This window comes from Lissotriton vulgaris, chromosome 4_1, assembly GCF_964263255.1.
Source record: "Lissotriton vulgaris chromosome 4_1, aLisVul1.2, whole genome shotgun sequence".
Taxonomy (NCBI): domain Eukaryota; kingdom Metazoa; phylum Chordata; class Amphibia; order Caudata; family Salamandridae; genus Lissotriton; species Lissotriton vulgaris.
Window position 1 is genome coordinate 2,050,450,052 of NC_141691.1, and position 23,165 is coordinate 2,050,473,216.

Consider the following 23,165-nt stretch of genomic DNA (forward strand, 5'->3'; position numbering starts at 1 on the left):
GACTATATATATGTACTTCTGTAAATAATATGTTGTCTGTCTGCCCCTTCCCGAACCCGTGTGGTGACGGAATGGTTATGCCACCTTGGCTCGAGCCAATAACCCAATTCCTTTTACAGGAATAAAACCCTTTTGAGTTAACCTCAATATCCCGGATTTTGCCTCTTATTTTTCTGAGTTATTCTTATTGATTATTGATTATAAATTATGCATAGGTAATCGATTTTACCACAGATGGCCCATGGAACTCAATTGTGCCGGAGAAAGGACTTACTGGTGGCGTTCAATGGCCATTTTGTGTTAAAGGTTTCCTTTCATTCGATGTGCGGCCATGCTGGTTCTTTGTCTTGGTGGGGGCGGGCCTTCTTCACGTGCTTCATTTTTGGGTCTGTCCGAGGTCGGGTCAGGGCTAGACTCTCCTTGTATTGTCGGATGCTGGGCTGGTGGGACCGGGATTGGAAGTGGTGCTTCCTTGTTTAAGTCGCACAAGTTATAATGTCTTTCCCTAACTGCTTTTGTGTTCATATCTGGCTCTCAAAAATCGCATATTATGTGGGGATTGTGTTTCTGACTGGGGTACTGGGAATGGTTTGACTGGCTCCTCCTCCCGCTTCACTTGTAGTTTTTGAGGGTCGTAGATTAGGATGTCCTTTTCTCACTCTCTCTATTTCATGGTAACATTTTTATTATTTTTCTCTCTTCTTCCTTTTCTCTTCTTTTACTTTCCCTATATTTCGGGTTCTTTATGGGGCGACAGGCACATTGTCGGGGGGGGTAGGCCGTAGCCTCCGCGTTGGTGCAGGGTGGGGGGGTAGATTTTCTTTCCGTATTTAGTTTCTATGGGCCTTTTTCTTCCTTTTCTGCGCTTTCTCATACTGTTTTCCTTTCTGGGTCTGTGATAGAGGATGGTTGGGAGTGGGTGGCGCTGGGAGTGGCACGAGCTTGGCTCCTGATGGGTGTTTTGTTTTTCTACTATATTGCCGCTTTGACGAAAGATTCCCGTAATTTATGTTATTTCTCCTGTTGCCTACTCATGCGGACTTAACATACGGACTCGGATCTCCTTTATACCTATCCTTCATTGATTTTTATTTCACTAAAAACTTTAAAATTTGACCTTTACTGATCCTTTTCCCTGGCGGCATGTCCTTTCCAGCGTAATTGTTATTAATTGTTGTCATATCACTTGATGCCGCCGGAGGATTATAATGCTGACACCTGTGCTCATAAGTATTGTGGCCGGCCGGACGGTTGTAGGCCTGTATTTGTTTTTCTGCATAATGCACAATAAAGGTCTTCAAAAATTTAAAAAAAAAAAAAAAGACTGCTCTCCACAGACCGCTACCACTTACAGTGCTTTCTAAGGTTGTATAAGACCACGAAAATCACCATAAGGGTTGTCTGGGTTAGTGCAAGGTGCACCACTTAAATAAATGTCTACCATATACTAAGCCAGCCTCCTACAAACATGGTGACAATGTTTGTATATACTAAATTTACTCCTCCACACTATTTTATGTTGCTGTCACTTTCATTGACTTGATTATCTAAATAAAGTATTTAAACCACCAACCGTGTGAATTTGTGTTGATGCAATGATTCCAGTAAGTTGTCATTTTACCAGGTATTCCTGGTAAAATCTGTTTAGGGAAAGGAACATGGATGCACAGTAAAACTATGCAACTTGTGACTCCAGTTCAGCTAGTAACTCCAGTTCTGATGGATACTTCTGCCTGTGGATTCTTCACCTTTTGAATATCCCCTGCGCCAGTATTCCGTGCAGGGGATATTCAAAAGGTGAGGAATCCACAAGCAGATACTGTTTCCACCAGAAAAAGCGTTAACGAATGTAAGTAACTTGTTCTTATTAGCAGAAATAGGATTTACTGGCACCTGTAATGAAAGGTAGGAAGATATGTTGTGTGGTGTTGTTCTCTCATACATTCATCATATTTCTACACTTGCCCTTATTTCTTAGTTATATGGCTTCTTTTCCCCTAGATGCAAGAATATCCTGAAATGCTGAACCGCTTGATTGCTACCAACATGTCTTACTTCAAGAGCATTTGGGCTGACATCAGAGCTGCTGCACCCATGTTCATTGGTAAGATCCTTATTCGATTGGTATTTTCGTGAATCTTATATTTTAGCCATTATGGGTGGCTTCTGACAAGATTGTAGATGTTGATACTAGGTGCTTGACCACTGCAGAGTTCTTGACCTTTGACCTACACTGTTCTCTCAGTTTTTAAAGAAGCCTTAATTACATCCTTTTAGTGTCAGTTACGTTTATTAAAGCCCACTTGAAGCTTTAAAGGGCTGTAAAGATAGAGCAGTGGCGGGTGCTAATGATCAGGTGTGAGGGGTGAGAGGGAGCGGAATGAAAAAAAACTCTTACCTGGGTACTGCCGCCGTCTCTTCTCCGTCGTCTGTTCTCTGTCCATGAAGCAGGAAGCACACAGGCTCGCAGACTCCCCTAGCCAATCACAACACTGCATGACAGCAGCGTTGTGAATGGTCTGAGCACTGTGGGTCAACGCTCCGACGGGCTGGGAAGCTGTGCATGTTCTCCACCCAGGCTGTGCAATGCAACCTCCTGGAGAACAATCAAAGTGGGCATGACTGTTTGGCCAGCCGAAGACAGTTGGCCCAACCGTCATGCACACTTAGAGTGCTCCCCACTCCTCCAGCTTCTCTGATCAGCCCCACACCAAAGCCAGTTTGGTACAATAAAATTACAATAACATTGCGTTATCATTTTATTGTACCTTTTTGAACTGCTCAGAGAGCAGTGGGGCGACATTCCTCAGCTGAGGAGCCGCTGATGAGATTGAGGGTTCTTGGTAATTTCCTCTACTTTACATCTGTGACCCTCTTGGTTGTATGTCTATTAGATAGCTTGCAAATTGATTTTATGATGGCTGCTTCTACCTGCGGATCCTCACTCGTTGAATATCTCGGGCACCAGACTGGATCTAAAAATACCTAAACAAAGCTCTCCCACAGTAGTGGCACCGGCTCCACTATGACGCTAGATGCAAGCTCATGATGTGTCACTGGAGAGATATAGCATCCTCCCCGGCACACTAACATCAGTTCCTTTTTACTATGCCCTTGAGTGGAGATCTAGAGTTGTCCTCAGAGGTTTTCTCCAGGTTTTTTTTCCAAGTCCCTCAACCATTCACATTTTTAGTGCAGTATTATAATGGATACTTCTAAACGCAGATCCTCCAACATTGGATCTTTCATATATTTATATGCTTGAATTATTAGTCATCATCAGATTACGCATCCCTGATAATCTTAAATAGCAGTAAACCGTGTTTAGGTCTGAACAACACTGTTTGTTTTGTAGTACATCTACCTCATTTGAAGCAATCTGAATTTCAGCCAGTGAGGTAGAAGTGACCACTCTTACTCCTCCTACATGACACTTAGCTCTAACCTCTCTGCAAACTTTTCCTGTTACTTTTTCTGGTCTACCCTGGGACTGAACTAGCCCAGCCTTCAACTTTTAGACAACTGTAAGTTGTCTTTAGGGTACATTTTATGAATAACCTCCAGATTCTGATAGAGACTACTAACTGCAGATTAATCACCTTTTGAATACCTCCAGTCATCAAACTGGATCCGAAAACCTTTGCTCAGCAATATCCTCCAGCATAGATAGGTGGCGTTGTGCAACATCAAGGTTCCTCGTGCAGGCGTGACATTGGTTCCAGAATATATATATATATATATATATATATATATATATATATATATATATATATATATATATATATATATATATATATATACTACACAGAAAAAGCACTGCTGGCAACAGTATTCTTCATGCAAGCAGTGCACATCCTCGACATGTAGTAGATAACATCCCATTTGGCGAGCTACTCAGGATCAAAAGGATATGCAGTACAACAACTGATCTTGAAATCTGCACTAAGGAAGCCTTGGATAGATTCAGGCAAAGGGGCTACCGTGAATCTACCATTAAGTTGGCATTGCAGAAAGCAACCAGTAGAACTCGTGAATCCTTGCTAGACCAGACACCTAACATCAGGTCTGGTAGTGTCCCTGACTAGCACGTCCCTCTGGTCTTTCCGAAAAAACCTCAAAACCTGGCTTTTTAATCAGTGATCTCCCAGTCCCCTTGTTGGCCAAACATTGCAGTTATTTAGCGCCGAGATGCCCACGGCCCTTCGTTTCGCGCTTTACAAATGTTAAAATAAATAAATAAATAAGACAACACCGAGGCACCAAGACTCATAACTGCCTATAGCAGGCAAGCAAGACAAATAAGATCTATTGTGACACAAAGATGGTCGGCCTTATTAACTGACCAGGTGTTAAAACCTAGGTTGCCCGATGGTCCCACTGTGACCTTTCGGAAGGGCCCTTCCCTTAGGTCACATATCTGTCATGATTTTCCGGAACTTAGGAAGAAACAAGAGTGGATGAAATCTCGCTCTGGTTTTAAACGCTGCACCTCCTGCAGGGCGTGCAAATTCGGCAAAACAACTACTCAGTATTACACACCCTTCTGTCCTGACCCAATTAACATCAGGAGTCAGTTCACTTGCAAAACTGAGTTTGCCATCTATGTCCTGACATGCACATGTGGACTTAGATATGTCGGCAGTACACGACAACCTGTGCATGTCAGGATTCTCCAACATCTCTGTGCCATCGTTAATAATGATCCATCATATCCGGTGGCCAGGCATTTTAAGAGTAATCACAAAAATGATTTACAATGCCTAACGTACTTTGTCATCGCCTCAGTGGACAAGCCTGTGAGGGGCGGGGACAGGGACAAGATGCTTAGGAGACTTGAGTCCCAATTCATTTTGGAATTAGACAGTAGATTTCCAAATGGGCTCAACAATACAGAAGATTTGCATGTTTTCCTGTAAACCTTTGTTGCTTATTATATTGATTACTGTGATGGTTAGCCGCCAGCAATATCCTCGGTTTGATATTTTTCATATATAGAATTTCTTTTATATACTTTATCATTTTCCCATTTTTCCCTATCACATATTGCTTCATGGTTGTGACCATATAAGCTTTTTCCCACTTGTATTATTTGGGTTACACTTTGTTACTTTATTTGGACATAGCCACATGGGACTATTTGTGAATGTCTTTTTTCTTTACCTAAAACTGCATTGGGAATATCTTATAGTGGTTTATCCACTATTGATCCATTTTCTTTTTTAATAGCACTTCTGGCCATTTGCATTCCAAGCATTCATTTTCCTTGTTGCCATGTTATATCTGAAGACATATAGAACCCGGTCATCTTGGATTTTATCCAATTGTTTACATCATTTGCACAAATTGCATTTTGTCACTTTATAATGTTTACATACAAAGCATATAATTGCACATTGCATTTGCACTTTATTAGGATATTAACTAAAAAATTGCATGTGATTGCGTGATTTGCACAATGACGGGTATTTATCTACAAGATTGTATTGTTTTTTAATGGATTTTAACATGGCTCTATTAGCTTGATTTTGCAAGCATTATATGCAATTGTATTATATGCGTCGAATTACATTATGTTTGACACATTTTTTGGCCACTAGATGCACTTTATTATAAATAATGGATTTAATTTATTCTTTTTTGGAATTGTGGATTTTAACCAATTTAAATGCAGTAGAAAATAACTGATGGTATAGTTGTTTGGAAAACAGACTTCCTAGTGCTAAGAATGGAGTATGTCCTCTATTTTCATGATCACATGGTGTAATGTTTGAAAAAAAGAAAAAAATGCCAATTGAAAGAAAAAAACTGTGAAGCACTGGGTATTTAAATGTGGATGTCTCATTAACTGACTGTCTGTGAGCAAGGGCGGATGCCCGAAACGCGTCAGATTTTGTTGGACTCAAGCTTTTAATAAACTCTGTGCCTTTATCTACGCTGGATTCGTGTGGTTTTCCTGGGTCGATGTAAATGCGGAGCTTATATATATATTTGGGAAACATATCCTTTGTTGAGTGCTGACTTGCGCTATCGGCGGATAGCTTTTGGAGATTACATGAAAGCGGGGCTCTGCTTTGTAGTCGGCACCGGTGACAAGACCGCCATTGGACTACGAGTTTGGAGCCAAGGCTGTGGATTTACTAGGTGGTCCTGGTGAACGCCAACCCAGTTTAATTTATCAGCAAAAACGCGAGACGTCTGACGAGGGAAACGCACAGGACCTGGCGGACCAACATCGAAGGGTGGAGGTAAGCACGGGAAACTGTGACGCGGTACTTTTGATACACGTTCTTGACAAAGTATGCTGTTGAAAATAAATTAAGGGTTTGACTACATTGTGAATGGAACCGTCGGAAGTACTGAACAGCTACAATACCGCAATGGATTGTGTACAATACACATAAGCGGAATAAAAGTTCTACTGTCATATGGATACTTCATTACATATATTGCGTTAAGTTAGCATGAGTGTATTACATGTTTAAACAGCCGTTTTTCCTTCGGCTTCAGTTTTGCACACGACACATACTTGTTGTTGTCGCTTTCACCCTAGAAGCGGTGAGGTGGTTTATTTGAGAATAATATGTTATTTCTATGCTATCAGCTTTGCCTGGTACACTTGGTACAACTGTCTGCACACTGAGAGCTGCACACTCTAAGATTAACCTAACACAAGGTTGCTGGGAGGCCTGATCCTCGCACCACATTAGACATAACACAAATAATGTTGATGCCAACATTTTGGGCTCTACGCGGGTTTAAGATAGAGTTACACGGAATGAACGTAGACACTTGGTGCTGCGCATGAAGAGAGCTGGTAGCTGTTGATGTGAACTGCTCCTACTGACATTGAGAGGTATGGGGCCGCCCTGCTAAAGCCCGAATGAGACCTTCTTAGATATAAAATAATATGCCAGATAGGGTGCGCGAAATATAGGTGATATAGATTTCTATAGATTTTGCATTATAACATGCTATCACCTTTTGCTTACTATGGATTAGTGACTATGCTGCTGACTCTGATTTTTATAATCTGCATTTTGGTATTATACAAGATACTGCGTTTGAGAACTTTGCATTGAATAATAAATATTTCAAACTTGCACTTGTGTTCTTTGACTCTCAGTTTTGGTTTGAAATGATTATATAACGAAAGAGTGTTCATGTGTTCCACGATTCCTGAGGTATTCTAAAGATCATGTTCTGGTTTGTCTAAGACATGTATCATTCCATAATGATCCATGAGACACTGTAGCTAGCTAGGTAAGGGGATTTCTGACACTGAGATGAGTTTTGGATCATCCTAACTCACTGAGGTTCTAGATCTCTATGCACAGTTCTGTGGGAGAACGGAAACCCTGCTACATGGCGCCCAACGGTTTGGTTGGCCTTAAAACATGACACTCGAGTAGTATATCATTCAAACCTTGACACCTTCATTCCCGTTTCCGGTAAACGGTGGTGTCGGAAAAACCTACCTATTTTTAAACTAGGTCTTTTCAAGCTTGAATTCTTCTAAAAACGGTTTCTTTGAATTACTACCCAGTTGTACTACATAGTGTTCTTTGTCATTTTTCTCTTCCTGTGCTAACATGGCCGTGGACATACCGCAGCATAGCCGCATCGCGGTTCGCGACCACTTGCGGGCATATAATGTCCCTGCGGAAGGCTTGGCTGTGGTTCTAGTGGTGAGTGCGGAACATGCGTACCCGTACGAATTGTTTTATTCCTGGGTGACATTTCCGCCAGTGGAAGCCAATTCTGGTGTTTTCCATTCATACACTGCCTCGGCTGTGCCGGCGGCTTATGCTCCGTACAGGGCACTGGAAGTACCTATCGATGCTTGGCAGCACGGAGTTTGGTTTGGTGGCGTCCTACCCCATTCTTTAACGGCTCCGAGGTTAGGTCCTTTATCCATTCCGGGCACAAATTGGCCCGCTTTGGGTGGATTTACTCCTCATCCTAATCGCGCCACTTGTAATGTGGGTGACCTGCGGCGTCTTCATGATGTCGCGGTTGGAGTGATTAGAGCGCTTGTTCATTACATTAGTCGTAATATTCAAGGCGCAGCCCCCGCAGGTGCGCAGCTTCGGGCGGAACAGGCTGGAATGAAAATCAGTCCTGTCTTGGTGAATTCCGTTATGGGCAGAAAGCCAGACAATAAGGATGATTTTCCTTACTGGCTTGCCGAGAAATTCGACCAGCTGGAAGCTGTGTTTCCTAATACGACTCCGGGTGAAAAACACCGGATTCTTACGCTTAGTTTACCGAAGGATTTAGCCCCGGAACTTGCTGACTGTGAAACATGGGGTAAGACTTTTGCAGCGGTTTACTCGAGGTGCTTTGGCACCCCGTCAGTGTCGAACCTGTCTGCGGTCCTAAAACGTGTTCAGGATGATCACGGACCGGAGTCGGCGGTTGAGTTGGGTATGCGCCTGAGCGGTTCATTTGAGACAGTTTGCGGTATTATCCTTGCGAATGTAAAAGGGGATGCAGTGAACTTTCAGGTGGCCAATGGTCTGGCGTTAATTCCCGAGGCCGAGAAACCCCGTCAGCTGGCAAGAATTATTGTGGCGGCTTATAAAACGGTTAGCCGCAATTCTAAGGGTGTAAAGGTTTTTCTTGAAAAAGAAAAGAAGCAGCCCCAGGGGCAGTCTTCGGAAACGGGTGGACAACCCAAGTCCAAAAAACAAAATTGGCCTAAAAAGCAGAATCAGGGTAAGCAACAACAACAACAGACACAGGTTTCTGGTCCGGCGCCTTCACAACCTGCGCAGTCAGATCGAGTTTATGATTTGCGCGATCGCGCGACGATTAAATCGCCTGAAAGATTTCAGGCTGCTGACCAACGCTCTCCTCGTTCCTTTCAGGACTCATCGGCTCCGTCAACCGGTGGTGGAGGGGGCGGCAGGGGTGGCCAGCAAGGACGTGGCCAGCCCCGCACACGAAGTGAAGGGGATCAGCGGGACGACTCTACGCCAAAGAGACCGCAGTTTGCCAAGAAGAAAGTCGCAGCCTTAACGGCGCATCGATATGCCCCAGATAGTGAGAACGCGGCTTCGGAATCTGACGTGGGCTCTGACCTTGCTGGACAGCGCGGCGGAGATTACCATAGTGAGAGAGGCCCTCCGTCCACTGTTGAAGGTGACAGCGACTGACACTTATGTTGTAATCGAAACAGCTGATACACATGTTGCTCCCCCTGAAAGACTTTTTGAAATTGTCCTGTTAATTGAAGGTGACATGCAGCGAACTGTAAAAGGGGTATTTTGGGAAAATCTTTCGGATACGTATGACATTTTGCTTTCGGAGGCTGACTGGCCCCCACCTTTTGTTCTCGCAGCTCCGCGAGGGGAGGAGGTGATCCTCCCCAGTTTCGCGCACACTGTATCGAGAGTGGAAGCGCTGCATTTTGCAGAAGAGTGGGCTCTGGCGCTTGCGCCGGCTGTGTACCGAAATCAGTGTGGCTGGGATAAATTGTCCCCTAGCCATGAGATTCCTTTACGGTCACAGCCGCAGCCACAACCCCAGTACCCCATACGGCGTGAAGCTAAAGCTTCGGTCGCGGCTATCCTTGAACAATTAGAATATCAAGGTGTAATTGAAACGTGTGTGTCACCAATGAATAATCCCCTTTTTACTGTTAACAAGCCGGACGGCTCATATCGTCTGGTTTTGGATTACCGGCATTTGAACTCGCATTGCCGTAACTGTGCAGTACAGAATACTCACGGCTCTGCCCTAGTAAATAGTCTTGAGCGTAAACGGTTCAAAACCACGCTTGACATTTCCAATGGTTTTTATGCACATAGATTAGATGGTCTAAGTTCCCAATGGACCAGTTTTACGTGCGGCGGCGTACAAAAAATGTTTAAACGACTCCCAATGGGCTACAAAAATAGTCCTGGAGTGTTTTCCGCCCGCATAGTCTCTCTTCTGGAGAGCTTCGATCCAGTTGCTTGTTCTTATGTGGATGACATTTATCTCACAGACGACGAACTTTGGGAGCATCTGTGTCGAGTAAACAGCATAATTTGTAACTTTGCAGACATGGGTTACAAGTTTAACTTTGCAAAATCACACATTGCGGAGTACACAGTGTTGTTTCTGGGTTATGAACTTAACCACGAAGGAAAGGGGTTGGCTCCTCATTTCCTGGAGAAGTGCGCACAGTTGCGCTCTCCGACAACGCTGAAAAAATTACAGTCTTTACTGGGTTTTTTAAATTTCGGGAGGACATACATTCCGGAATATGCCCAGCGTATCAAGCCTTTATATGCCTTGGTACAACCATCTTTTTCCAAATCATGCTGGCTGCCTGAGCATTCAGCCATTCTGCAGTCCTTGCAGGCTGATTTGCTCACTTCTGACTACTTACAGACCCGTGATAACCAGGCCAACCTGGTGATAAGAATTATCCCTGGGACGGTGGGTTTCACGTACCTGACTTTTAATGAGGGGGATACTGTACCTATTGCTTACAAGTCACACTTGTACACTTCGGCTGAACTGCGTTTTTCCACTGTGGAGAAAGTTTTAACGGCTGTGCAGATGGCAATTCTTAAAGAACGTGCCCTGTCACAGGGAAAGCGCATGTTGGTTGTTACCCCGTGTCCTGCCTTGGAGGCGGTCACGAAAGCCAGTGTACCAAATTCTAAAGCTTTGCACCCTCGGTGGATTCAGTGGGCTACTTCCTTGACGTCCCAGGATGTCACGTTTATTTTTGACGCCGCTTTACGGTCGCAGGAGTATTTACAGTATGAATTTGTTCATCCTGCTCCTTTAGCGATGCGGCCGTTGGAGGATTTCCATTGTATCATTTACACTGATGGCTCGGCGCAGGTTGCGCATGGCTCTAAACATGCCTACGTTTCCGCTTGCGCCATTGTGGTCGGTGCCATGGTGAACGATGAGTTCAAGTCCAGTGTCGTGCACACGCAAACACTAGGGGACTGCACCGCACAATTAGCAGAGCTTCGTGCTCTTATGCTCGCATTGGAGTACGCTGATCCTTGTGTGACGACTTTAATCGTAAGTGATTCTTACTACTGTGTCCAGTCTTACAATGAGAACTTGTTCTTTTGGATTCAGAATGATTTTCGTGATTCCAAAGGTAGTACAATAAAACATAAAATGATCTGGGTCCGAGTGGCGGAACTTAAAGAGAAGCTGCCGCTCGTGTTTGTGATTCATACTCTCGGCCACCAGCGCGTGGGGGTCCACGCTGTTGGTAATTCGCTTGCTGATGAGGCAGCGAAGTCTGCGGTATCAAAATACTTAGTTGCAGCAGTCACGAGGTCCAAAAGCAAAATAGATGACGACATCTTGGCGGCTGTAGCTGCCACGGAGAAGGGAGGTAAATATCCTGCGGGGTTCCCTTCGAAGTACACATACCACTTAAGTCCCGATAAGGTTCCTTATGTGAAAATTCCTGAAGTTGGAGAGCGTCTAGTTCCCAACTCGGATCGCAGGGCTTCTCTGATTACAGCGGCTCATGAAGGTGTGGCGTCTGCGCATGCGGGCGTCTCAGCCACTGTAGCTCAGCTACAACAGAGGTTCTGGTGGCGGGGACTGTACAAACAGACGCGCGATTATGTCCTTATGTGTGACATTTGTCAGCAGATCAAGCCTTCTACTGCTGCGCGTCCGCCTCAGACACAGTTGTACATCTCTAATAAACCGCTTGGTTGCGTTTATTTGGATCACTGCGGTCCTTTTTCTTCTGATACTGCGTATAAATACATCTTAGTAGCAGTTGACTCATGCACACGCTTTGTATGGGTATGGCCGCATCGAAGCGCTGATTCGCGAACTGTCATTAAGGATTTGCGTGTCTTTGTGGGAATCTTTGCTTGTGGTACTTTCCATTCGGACCAGGGTCCGGCTTTCGCCTCTAAGGCGTATAAGGATGCTATGGTTTCGTTGGGAGTACAGGTGAAGTTTTCAAGTCCCTACAGGCCTGAGGGCAATTCTGTAGTAGAACGAATGAACCGCGACTTAAAGCAATCTTTGACAGCTCGAGTTATAGGCACTGGTAGAAACTGGCTGACCCACCTCTATGGCGTGCAGCGTGCGCTTAATAATCTCCCTAGAAGGTCTCTGGGTGGGCGGACCCCATACGAAATGCTCTTTGGTATCAAGATGTACGTCCCTGACCTTGATGGTGCAGACTGCCAGGCCCAGGCCGCGGCCTTTGACGTAGATGAACATTGCAATGTTTTACAGGATCTACAAAAGACCAGAGACAGTCTTGCAAAGGAACACTTGCCCTCCACGTCGGATGATGCGTTGCAGATCCCGGTAGTTGGCTGGCTACCCCAAGTTGGAGAACTGGTTCGAGAGAAGATCGATAACAAGAAAGAGTTTGGTCCCTCATATCGAGCGCCGGTTCGAGTCCTTGGAGTGAAGGGCACAAGAACAGTCATTTTACCACCACTTCCAGGTCGTAAAGAAAACAGATTTATTTCTATTGACAATGTCAAGACACACAGGGTGGCCGATTCTTCATAGCATGACACCGGCTGTATCCTGTCCTTCCATGGTGAGGAACTCTGTGCTGGCTATTACATCTGGTGCAGATCAGGAGGTGTCCCTCGAGATGCCTGCTATATCCAGTCCTTTATTAAATACTATTCCTATTGCTAACATTGATGAGCTGACCTATGCAGATCCTGCTGATTTATCTATGTCCGATTTACAAGCTCGTTTGGCTAACCAGTCCAGATTCTCTTTTGACTCTGATTCGGAACTTTCAAAGAAACCATCGACTATTGCAAAATATGCCACGTTGTTTAAAAACCATTTTCTAATTCCACCTTGGACATACGTTTGGCTGATACTATTTTCATTTTATCTTTTTATGTCAATTGGTTTTGTGTTTTATTTTTTCCGCTTGATCGATGGCCATTATGTAAAAGAAAGAACAGGAATTCGGTACCTTAATGGAACATTGGCCCCTCTTTCCTCCTCACATTCAGCACACAGACTAAGGAGAGACTTGAAAACAGTAGAAATTACTGCTTGGCCTGTCCTTGATGGGATTGTGTGGGATGCGGTTAGGTTCCAGATACATGGCCCCACAGAAGTTATTAATGTTCCTAATGTGCTTAGAGTAAACATGGGAGATGTGGTTAAGCAAGATATTCGTTCTGATGACTGGGATCTTCAGGCCGTAGAGGCATTGTTCTCTGATTTGAAATATTATTCGGCCTTTGATGCTGAGGATTTGTACTTAGATTCTGTCAATTATGGTGATTTGTTTTGTTATCAACATTATGGAAATCATTTCTTACACAAGACAAGTTCCAGGAGGGTTCCTGTGAATTACACTCAGTGGGAACATTGCCCTGCTCCTTTACAGAGGAGCTCAAGTACATTTCTGGGAAAATACTCTTATTTTACAGATTTTAATCAATCAAATCCTGAGTCGTTTTATTTTAAAGTGAACCAGAAACTCATGCCCAAAGTTAGACTTACTGATACAAAATTGCTGTATTCAAAGTCCTTTCTAGAAAGGTTATCTGTGGATGGCTATGAGTTATGGAAGGATGCTGTTGACCTTAAATCGGTTTGGGGTACCAAAGATTGGCAGGTACAAGGCACTGAGGCTTTGCATCGTGCATGTCTCATCCCGAATCACATGTTGTTTTTAAATTCGACTATTTCCCAAACAATATGTTAAGGATTGGCTACATCTAAAAAATTAAATACCCCTACTATCCCTGATTTGGAAGAATATTCAGGTTGGAGTAATTTCACTACATTATCCATCAGTGGGATACAAGCACTTTTGCAGAATTCCTCCTTTAATATTTCCCATTTTGATCCGGAGGGGTGGCTCTTGTGGCAAAGAAGCTCTGATGCTTGCCAACGTCGTTTTTTGGGTTTGTCTGAAGGTTTTACACACATCAGGCCAGATCCCAGGTTTGAAACAGATCACACTGTTACTACTTATTCAGTAGGCAAATTGTGTCAGAACTGGTTACAACATTCCACTTTGGCTGCAGTTAAACTGCATCTGTCCCAGTTGAATGAGAATATAGAGCTAAATGATTTTATAAAAGGCCCGGCTAGGGGTAGATCTAAACGCTTCCTTTATGCTATATACAATGAAATTTGGAAATTTTCACAGGTTGAGGCAGCTAAACGCCTGAGAGCTATTGATCAAGCAAATTTGGAAAAAGTGCTTGCAGTGGTCGACAACAGTATTAACATGCTTTTTTCCAGGATTTACACATTGGATAATATTGTTTCTTCTGTTGTTGATATTGTACATGATGAAGTGTCCACGTTATACCATGGTCAAAATCAATGGCGTTCTGTAATGCAGTTTGCCTGGACTCTACAGACACTTAAGGCTGGTCGAGTTCCCTGGACCTCATTGAACGTTTCATCCCTTTTCGCCCCTTTTAATCTTACTGAAAAACAGCGCATGCTTTCAATGCGTGATGCATAATTTTCTATGTTACATATTGAGAAGCTAGAATCCTTGCCTTTCTCTGTTGCTGAAACCACTACTGCCACGTGGCTTATTCATGGTTTAATTACATTACCATTTCCTTTATATAAATTTACTAACTGTATGCGGTATATTGCTATAGGACGATATGAACCACTAGGCAATGCATTCCTACATGAGGCATGGTCGTTACCATACACATACAGATGTCTGAAGGATGGAAAAGAAGTGAATCTTAATGGTGAGGAATGCACACAGTCACCTGACCATTCATTAATATGCAGACACATTCAGTTACACGGTTCTTGTAATCAGGACCGCCCAAATTTAGCATGTGTTTTAAAAGGCACGCCAGTTCCGGCAGTGGTTCCCACATTTACATTATTAGCTAATGGTAGTTATTTGCTTTTAAACAACGAATTATGTTGTGGTTTATTAATTGGTGTGGCTTATGTGGTAACTGTATCAGAGCGTGTGGTGTGCTGCAAGAATGTTCTATACCCACCCACGCATGGGTCTTCAGATGTCTCCATCTGGCCACGGATTCCAACCTTGGAAGCAAAATTCAATGGTTTAAGCAGAATAAGGGCCCTTTTGTCTCAAAAACAAGTGACCCTGAGTTCGGCCCGGGAAACTTATGTCCTTCACATAGCTAACACCCGCACAGAGGTGCAGGCGCTTTTAAATACTGATTTGCCGTTTCATTTCTGCGAGCTGGTACACCAGATTTTTAATGCTTCTTCAACGACTGGGCTTGCACATTTTTTTAAATTAGTAAGCAGTGGCCTCGTGACTACGTTTGAAAAAGTTTTTGGTATCATTCCCACGTTTTTCCACACTATTTTTTCGAGTTTGTTTGGTGGACTACCTGTGTTGCTGGCTGTAGCCGCAGGCATTCTGTTGGTGTTTTTCTTCATAAAACATGGATGCCCATCCTGCGCAAGACGCCGTTCATCGCCTCCTGACACTGTGCCGTAATCGGATGCTCAATTACTATGGAACTTTGCCGCTTGCAGCATTAAGCACGGCCTATAGATTGTCATTTCGGTTCACCGACTTCACGTGTGTCCAACCTGTGTTTCACTGCCTGAGCTGCGAGTTCGATTGGACCATTGATTTGTGCCTATGCTTGAGGACTGCTCCTGATGTCGATTTTGATCAGCTAATGCGTCCCGTGGTGGCTCACGAGCTGATCTGTTCTGGCGAGAGAGTTATGGCCTTGGCAGCGATAAATGGAGTTCTGGGCCAATGGGAGATCTCTGCAGCGGCGGATGCCTTTCTGACACACAGCGATCTGGTGAACCCACCGAGTTGTCCTCTGACGTTGCAGGAGGATCCGATGCTGGAGGAGCACGTATGTTCTTTCCCATTGCTAAATTGGATTGCTGAACTATTTTCGGATGATGGCAGTGATTTCATACTGGAGGCTGTTGCAACTTTCTTTGCATATACTTTCCAATCATAAGATGCCTGGGAGGAATGCTTTGCTGTGAAATATGACTTTCCCCTCGCTGAATTAGAGGGAGGAACTATGTTCAGCTGATGGACAGTTCAATCACGTGATGTCGCTGAGGATAACGTCAATGTGGCACATGACTTTGGATATCGGATAAGTGCCTTGTTTTTTCTCTTACAAACATTTGAATTGATGCGACCTGGTCCTACATTTCATATTTTTGAGACCTGGCGGATGACTTTTGGTTCAAAAGTTTTGTTTTTATTTTTTAGATTTGAGGCCACTGTAGGCATTCATACATATTCATTCATACATATTTTTAGCTTATTTTAGCTCAAGATTATTGAACTTTGCTTTCAAATTTTGTATCTGATTTAGTATTGCCTTTTCCCTTATGTTTGCCGGTGCTCGGACCAATGGGGGGGTGTCATATGGATACTTCATTACATATATTGCGTTAAGTTAGCATGAGTGTATTACATGTTTAAACAGCCGTTTTTCCTTCGGCTTCAGTTTTGCACACGACACATACTTGTTGTTGTCGCTTTCACCCTAGAAGCGGTGAGGTGGTTTATTTGAGAATAATATGTTATTTCTATGCTATCAGCTTTGCCTGGTACACTTGGTACAACTGTCTGCACACTGAGAGCTGCACACTCTAAGATTAACCTAACACAAGGTTGCTGGGAGGCCTGATCCTCGCACCACATTAGACATAACACAAATAATGTTGATGCCAACATTTTGGGCTCTACGCGGGTTTAAGATAGAGTTACACGGAATGAACGTAGACACTTGGTGCTGCGCATGAAGAGAGCTGGTAGCTGTTGATGTGAACTGCTCCTACTGACATTGAGAGGTATGGGGCCGCCCTGCTAAAGCCCGAATGAGACCTTCTTAGATATAAAATAATATGCTAGATAGGGTGCGCGAAATATAGGTGATATAGATTTCTATAGATTTTGCATTATAACATGCTATCACCTTTTGCTTACTATGGATTAGTGACTATGCTGCTGACTCTGATTTTTATAATCTGCATTTTGGTATTATACAAGATACTGCGTTTGAGAACTTTGCATTGAATAATAAATATTTCAAACTTGCACTTGTGTTCTTTGACTCTCAGTTTTGGTTTGAAATGATTATATAACGAAAGAGTGTTCATGTGTTCCACGATTCCTGAGGTATTCTAAAGATCATGTTCTGGTTTGTCTAAGACATGTATCATTCCATAATGATCCATGAGACACTGTAGCTAGCTAGGTAAGGGGATTTCTGACACTGAGATGAGTTTTGGATCATCCTAACTCACTGAGGTTCTAGATCTCTATGCACAGTTCTGTGGGAGAACGGAAACCCTGCTACACTACATAGTAACTTCTAAGTACGTGTTTTTCTCACACAAAGGATTCCCAATTACTCCTGCACAAACAAGGCAACAGGAGTTTAACTAATTTGATCAGAATAGAAAAAAAAGGAGAAGAGTACGTCGGTCCTTTTTTCTCCTAAGCAGCCACAGCACAATTGTTTTTTGTGATACAAAATGGATAAACGAGACGCCGAGAGAACGGAACTATTAGACTCACGTTTCTTTGAACAAAGAAAGATTGAAACTGATAAAGACAAAAATAAAAATAAAAATAAGGATGACAAAACGGACATGAAAAGCAAGCTTAAGATGTGGGAAAGACTAAGTAAGAAAGAAATCAACAAATGGTGGGAGTTAATAACATTGAAAAAATATATTGAAGTTCAAAGAGTCCCGAGAGGACTACGGATCTCATTAATGCCAAGTCAACAAGATGTATCGGATGAACTGTTAAATGAATGGGGAGAATTCATATTGGAATCATCTTTGGGATTAATTAAAATCTTAGTGAAACATCTGGAGGTGGCACTTGCTAAAATAAAAGAGGAATTGGCAGAGTTAGAAAAAGAACTAGCGGCTTTGGAATTTACCCCAGAACAAATAAAGTTCAAAGAAGAGTTGGAAAAATATGTGAGCAAACATGAAGAAGTGGTAAGAAACCGCAAACAATCCAAATTCCAAAGAGATGAGGAAGATTATACCAATGGATGTATTTTTACATATGCCAGGAAATTTGATATTTTCAAAAAACAAAGCAAAGGTCTCAACAAACAAAGTTCATCAAGTGCGACATCACTGACCTCTACCGGAACAAGTGAAGATGGAGTACAAAACCTAGATCCAACTAATAAGGATTTTTTAGGAGATATGAGACTGATATTAGAACAAAGGACATGGGAGTTCAATCAAAACCAAAGTACCAGAGGAAGAGGTCGAGGACGCAGATGGGTACCCAGATCAGGAATATCACAAAAAAAACAACTAGAAGGGGACAAAGAAAAAAATGGATCAGAAACTGTAGGCACGGAAACGAGATCGATGCGTCAGAAGAGGGGCAAATAAACAACACTATGCTAGATGAATTAGTGGTTTTGAATTTATCTCACAGAAATATCAATGAATATGAAACATCTTTACTAAAAAGAGGAATAACGTTTTGTCCATCAGAATCAATGGACATAGCACAGACGAGAATTGATATATACAAATATATCAGGAAAATCAAACTTATGAAAACCTTTGAGGAAAATGAGAAAATGGCAACATATGTAAAAAACAAAAACCAGAAAAGATCAGATGAAACAATTATAGAACAAAGTTTAACCTCAGCGGATTTACCGGCCTTGACATTACTGACAAATTTGGATACAGACAATGAGGGGGATAACATTTCAGAATCTCAAACAGTACATCAAAAAGGTGCAGGCCTAAGTGGGATGAAAGCACCCTCAAAATTCTACCCCCAATTACCTCAAGGGAACAAGATTGACCTATTTCAAGAGGCCATTGTCAAAGACATCTACAGAATTAAGGGACAAAAGTATAAAGACAACCTATCTAAAGATGAAAGAATCGCCTTGAATAACTTAAAAGATGACAAAACAATAACTATAAAATCCGCCGATAAAGGCGGAAACATCGTCATCCTAAATACTATTGATTATGTGGCTGAAGCCCATCTACAGTTGGATAGCAAAAAATATTACAGAAAATTAGAAACAAATCCAACGAAAATATTTAAAGAAAAACTGGATCAAAAACTTCAAATGTGGAATCATCAAAATCTAATTGACATGGATGAAAGAAAATTTTTGTGCACGGATCATCCCAAAATGGCCACAATTTACTTTCTACCGAAAGTGCACAAGAACCCACTAAAACCACCAGGGAGACCCATTGTGTCATCGAAAGGGTCACTAATGGAGCCAATTGCAAACTATATTGATTTTTTTCTTATGCCGTTCGTTACCAGCTTAAGCTCTTACTTACGTGACACAACAGACCTCCTGAAACATCTAGAGGACCTACCATGGCAAACTAACTATCTATTGGTTACAATGGATGTTGTGTCTCTGTACACAAATATTGACAACGACATTGGTTTGAAGGCTTGCGCTTTCTTTTTGAAAGAACAGAATATTCAATTCAATCAACATAACCAGATGCTGATTGATATGGTGGAGATGTGCCTAACCCAAAATGTATTTCTATTTGGAGATGAAATTTACCAACAAATCCATGGCTGTGCCATGGGTTTCTCATTCAGCCCAGCGTATGCATGTCTCACAATGGGGTGGTGGGAACAACAGATTGCTTGGCATGCAGACAATGATGTTTATGTAGAAAAAATAGCCAAATGGACTAGATACATAGACGATCTTCTGATAATTTGGGAAGTAACAGCCTTGGAATTTGAGAACTATTTTCAGATTCTTAATTCCTCTACTTCAAACATTCGCTTTACATATCATATCAGTAAAGACAGAGCAGTTTTTCTTGACACAGAAATCTATATTCAAAACAACAAGGTGGAGACAACACTCCATAGAAAAGATACAGCAACTAACTAAATTTTACACTTCGACAGCTTCCATAAACCCTCGGTAAAGGAGAATATACCGTATGGGGAGTTTTTGAGGGTAAGAAGAATATGCTCAGAAGAAAAAGAATGGGAATCAAAAAGCAAGAACATGGCTCAAAGGTTCAAAACCAGAGGATACCACAAAGCGATTATCGAAAAGGGATGGCAAAGAGCAAACAAAAAAGAACGAAAAGATGCTCTGATAACTAAAAAAACATCATTGAACACCACCCTAAATAAAGCACCAAATGAAAGAAAAGTGAGATTGATACTGGACTACACGAGAGAATCAAAACAAATTGTAAATATTTTGAGAAAGAACTGGAAATTACTGCAATTAGACCAAACAATGGGTAAGATAATGGGCAATCACCCGCTGGTTACATATCGCCGAGCTAAAAACCTAAGAGATAGACTGATACAGAGCCACTTCCAGGACAGAACCAAAAAGAAAAAAGGAATCCAATGGATGAATACGAAAGGATTCATAAAATGCCAACGGTGCAAGGTCTGCCAAATCGCCATCAACAAAAAAGAAGTACTGTTACCCAACAAAAAATTGTGGAAGATCAACCAATTGATAGACTGTACAAGCACGCATGTGGTATATGTAATCGAGTGCCCGTGCGCACTGAAATATATTGCCAGCACGAAGAAACAATTCAAATTACGTATCCTGGAGCATATTAGAGCCACAGTAAATAAAGACAAAAACAATGCTGTCGCGAAACATATGGAGTTGATGCACAACAGTGATTGGAAACTCCTGAAAACATATGCACTGGAATGCATCTTGCCACACGAAAGGGGCGGAGATCAGGAGAAACAACTGAGATGCAGAGAATCTAGACAAATTCTAAACTTCCGAACGATGAGCCCCTGGGGTTTAAATCAGAGTGAGGAACTCTATGTACATTTATGATGAATGGACAATTGGAGAACTGTTTGTGTACCGGAATAATTTCTTTGCAATGAGAAATAGTCTAATAGGAGATAAGTTTAATATGTAAATATATGTGTGTGAGTGGGAATGGGTTGGAACATCATGGAACAGCGCACCCTCCTTTTTGTGTATTATGAATTAATAATGATACAAATAATATCTGATCGAGAATACGAGAAGATATGGACTAATGTTGGGGTAACAAATAGCCTTAACCAAATGAGGTCACATCGAACACAACTGCAGGGGTATCTATATTATGACCATCAGCCCACTAGAGGGCCTTGTTTAATGTGTAATTCAGCATATATGCTCACCAGAGAGCTTTATTTCACAACCAAGTCAAAATAACTTTGCCCACCAGAGGGCAGTAAACCCCCTTCTTTGTGTTGTTCTTCGTGTGTTTTAAATCAACAAGCCAACTCAGATCGTAGGCATTACCCTCTTATGTTTGTAGAAATTGGGTTATACACGTGTATCGCCAGGTTATGATTACACATCCAAATGTTATAATCAGTGTGACAACACAATTGCTATGTAATAACATCGCTGTTCCCATACAATACATTCCGTTGTATAAAAACTACAATTCCCAGTTTACTTCCTGTCTGGGTACAGGAAGTGAGATCAGCATTAATTGTTTTTGTGGCGTTTTTTAAAAAAAATACAAAAGAGAACCGTAACATTGTATCCTTACCGTGATCAAGCAACAGTTGGTTGCGAAACGCGTTAGTGTTGTGCGAAGAATGCTGCACTCTGAAAATAAATTTTGAATATTTGGGAAACATATCCTTTGTTGAGTGCTGACTTAAGCTATCGGCGGATAGCTTTTGGAGATTACATGAAAGCGGGGCTCTGCTTTGTAGTCGGCACCGGTGACAAGAGCGCCATTGGACTACGAGTTTTGAGCCAAGGCTGTGGATATATATATATATATATATCACTTGCTCATGCTGGCGTCGGTTCCTTCCTTTCCGTGCAAACAGATGCGGATCCAGAGCTTCAAATGTTGACAGTTTTTAGCTAAATTTCTACTAGACATTAATTTTTTTAGTACAAAATGTCACCCAGACCATCATGTTTTAAGATGTTATTGACTTGAAACCAATAAATGTTGATTACAGATCCACACAATGTCTCTTTGGAGAGCCTTTGTTCTGGTCACGATTCAAGCTTTGTGGCAGCGGAGATGACGAAGTCTCGTTCAATGTCAACAGAATGACAGCCTCAGTTGAGAACAAGGAGGAGATCTTGTTCTGCATCTAGAGGTCGTTCAAGAGACATGAGTTCATCAAAATCAAGTAAGTCCAGAAATAGCCATAAAAAATCAAAACATGGATTTCCTGCTACATGATGCTCCAACCATTAGAGGTCAAATGAATCACCTTGAGCTTCTAGATAAAGTTGTTCTCCTATTGTTGAACCACCTTCAACATCCTTTCCATTCTGGCTTCCAACTGATTAAGTGGCGACGCCAGACCAGCTCCAACAGCTGAAGAAAGCTATGGACTCTACCTTTGATGTTACTCCAGATCCGTCTGCTGCGATTTAGAGCATCAGATATCCCTGGAGGCTTCCTTTCAGACATTGACAGATCCATCCTTGATGCCAGCTGTGCCTCTTAGTTTAGTATCAAAGCCTGTCAACATCTCTGCTTTCAGCACCGCCTCTAACGCCACAGTCGCTCAAGACCTCAGACTCTATTGCCGATACTGTTTGCAGATCTGATCGTTGTTTCAGACACTGAAGCATCATTTGCCACAGTTATACGCAGGGCAGCAGAGACCCTTGATCTTATTTTGCTCCCTGAGAGTTTGAAACTACTTTGGTAATGGAAATTCTAGACCCAGCTTGCACTTCGGAAGAACCTTTATTGCCATTTAATGAAGCTGGGCACCAGGGCTAAACCATGATTGTGTCCTCCAATAACTCGCCAGATTGCGGCAATCAACCATCCGACACAGTGAGATGTGGAGGTTCTTCTTTTCTTCTTCAGTACCCAAATCCAGAAATCTCAATAGTGCAGGCTTCAACTAGCCATACTAATCCCAATGCCTTCTCTGCTACTCCCCCTGACAGGGAATCGAAAGATGGAAAATTACACAAAGAAGGTATTCTCTTTCACTATTTTGGCTTCAAGGTTTGTTAATGCTTCAAATATGGCGTTCAGTTTCTTAGTTTCACCCGTTGCGAACCCGGTCCCTCAGTTGCATCAGATCCTTATACCTCTGAATGCCAGATTTGATTGATGTGCAAATATGTTTGCCCTGATGAATTTCACAATGTGTATGAAACGCGGTGGCTGTCTGTTGCTATCATCAATGAAAAATAAAGATTTTCTGGATTATATACAACTTG

At 42.3% G+C, this 23,165-nt stretch overlaps 1 protein-coding gene across 2 annotated transcripts in view; it reads left to right on the forward strand.

Moving 5' to 3' along the window:
• Positions 1 to 23,165, forward strand: part of MROH1 (maestro heat like repeat family member 1) — a 2,204,128-nt gene that overhangs the window by 2,131,984 nt on the left and 48,979 nt on the right. For both annotated transcript variants that reach the window (XM_086966435.1, XM_086966436.1), the window contains exon 41: positions 2,002 to 2,104. In XM_086966435.1, the coding sequence (XP_086822561.1) occupies positions 2,002 to 2,104 (103 nt within the window). The remainder of the gene's footprint in view (positions 1 to 2,001; positions 2,105 to 23,165) is intronic.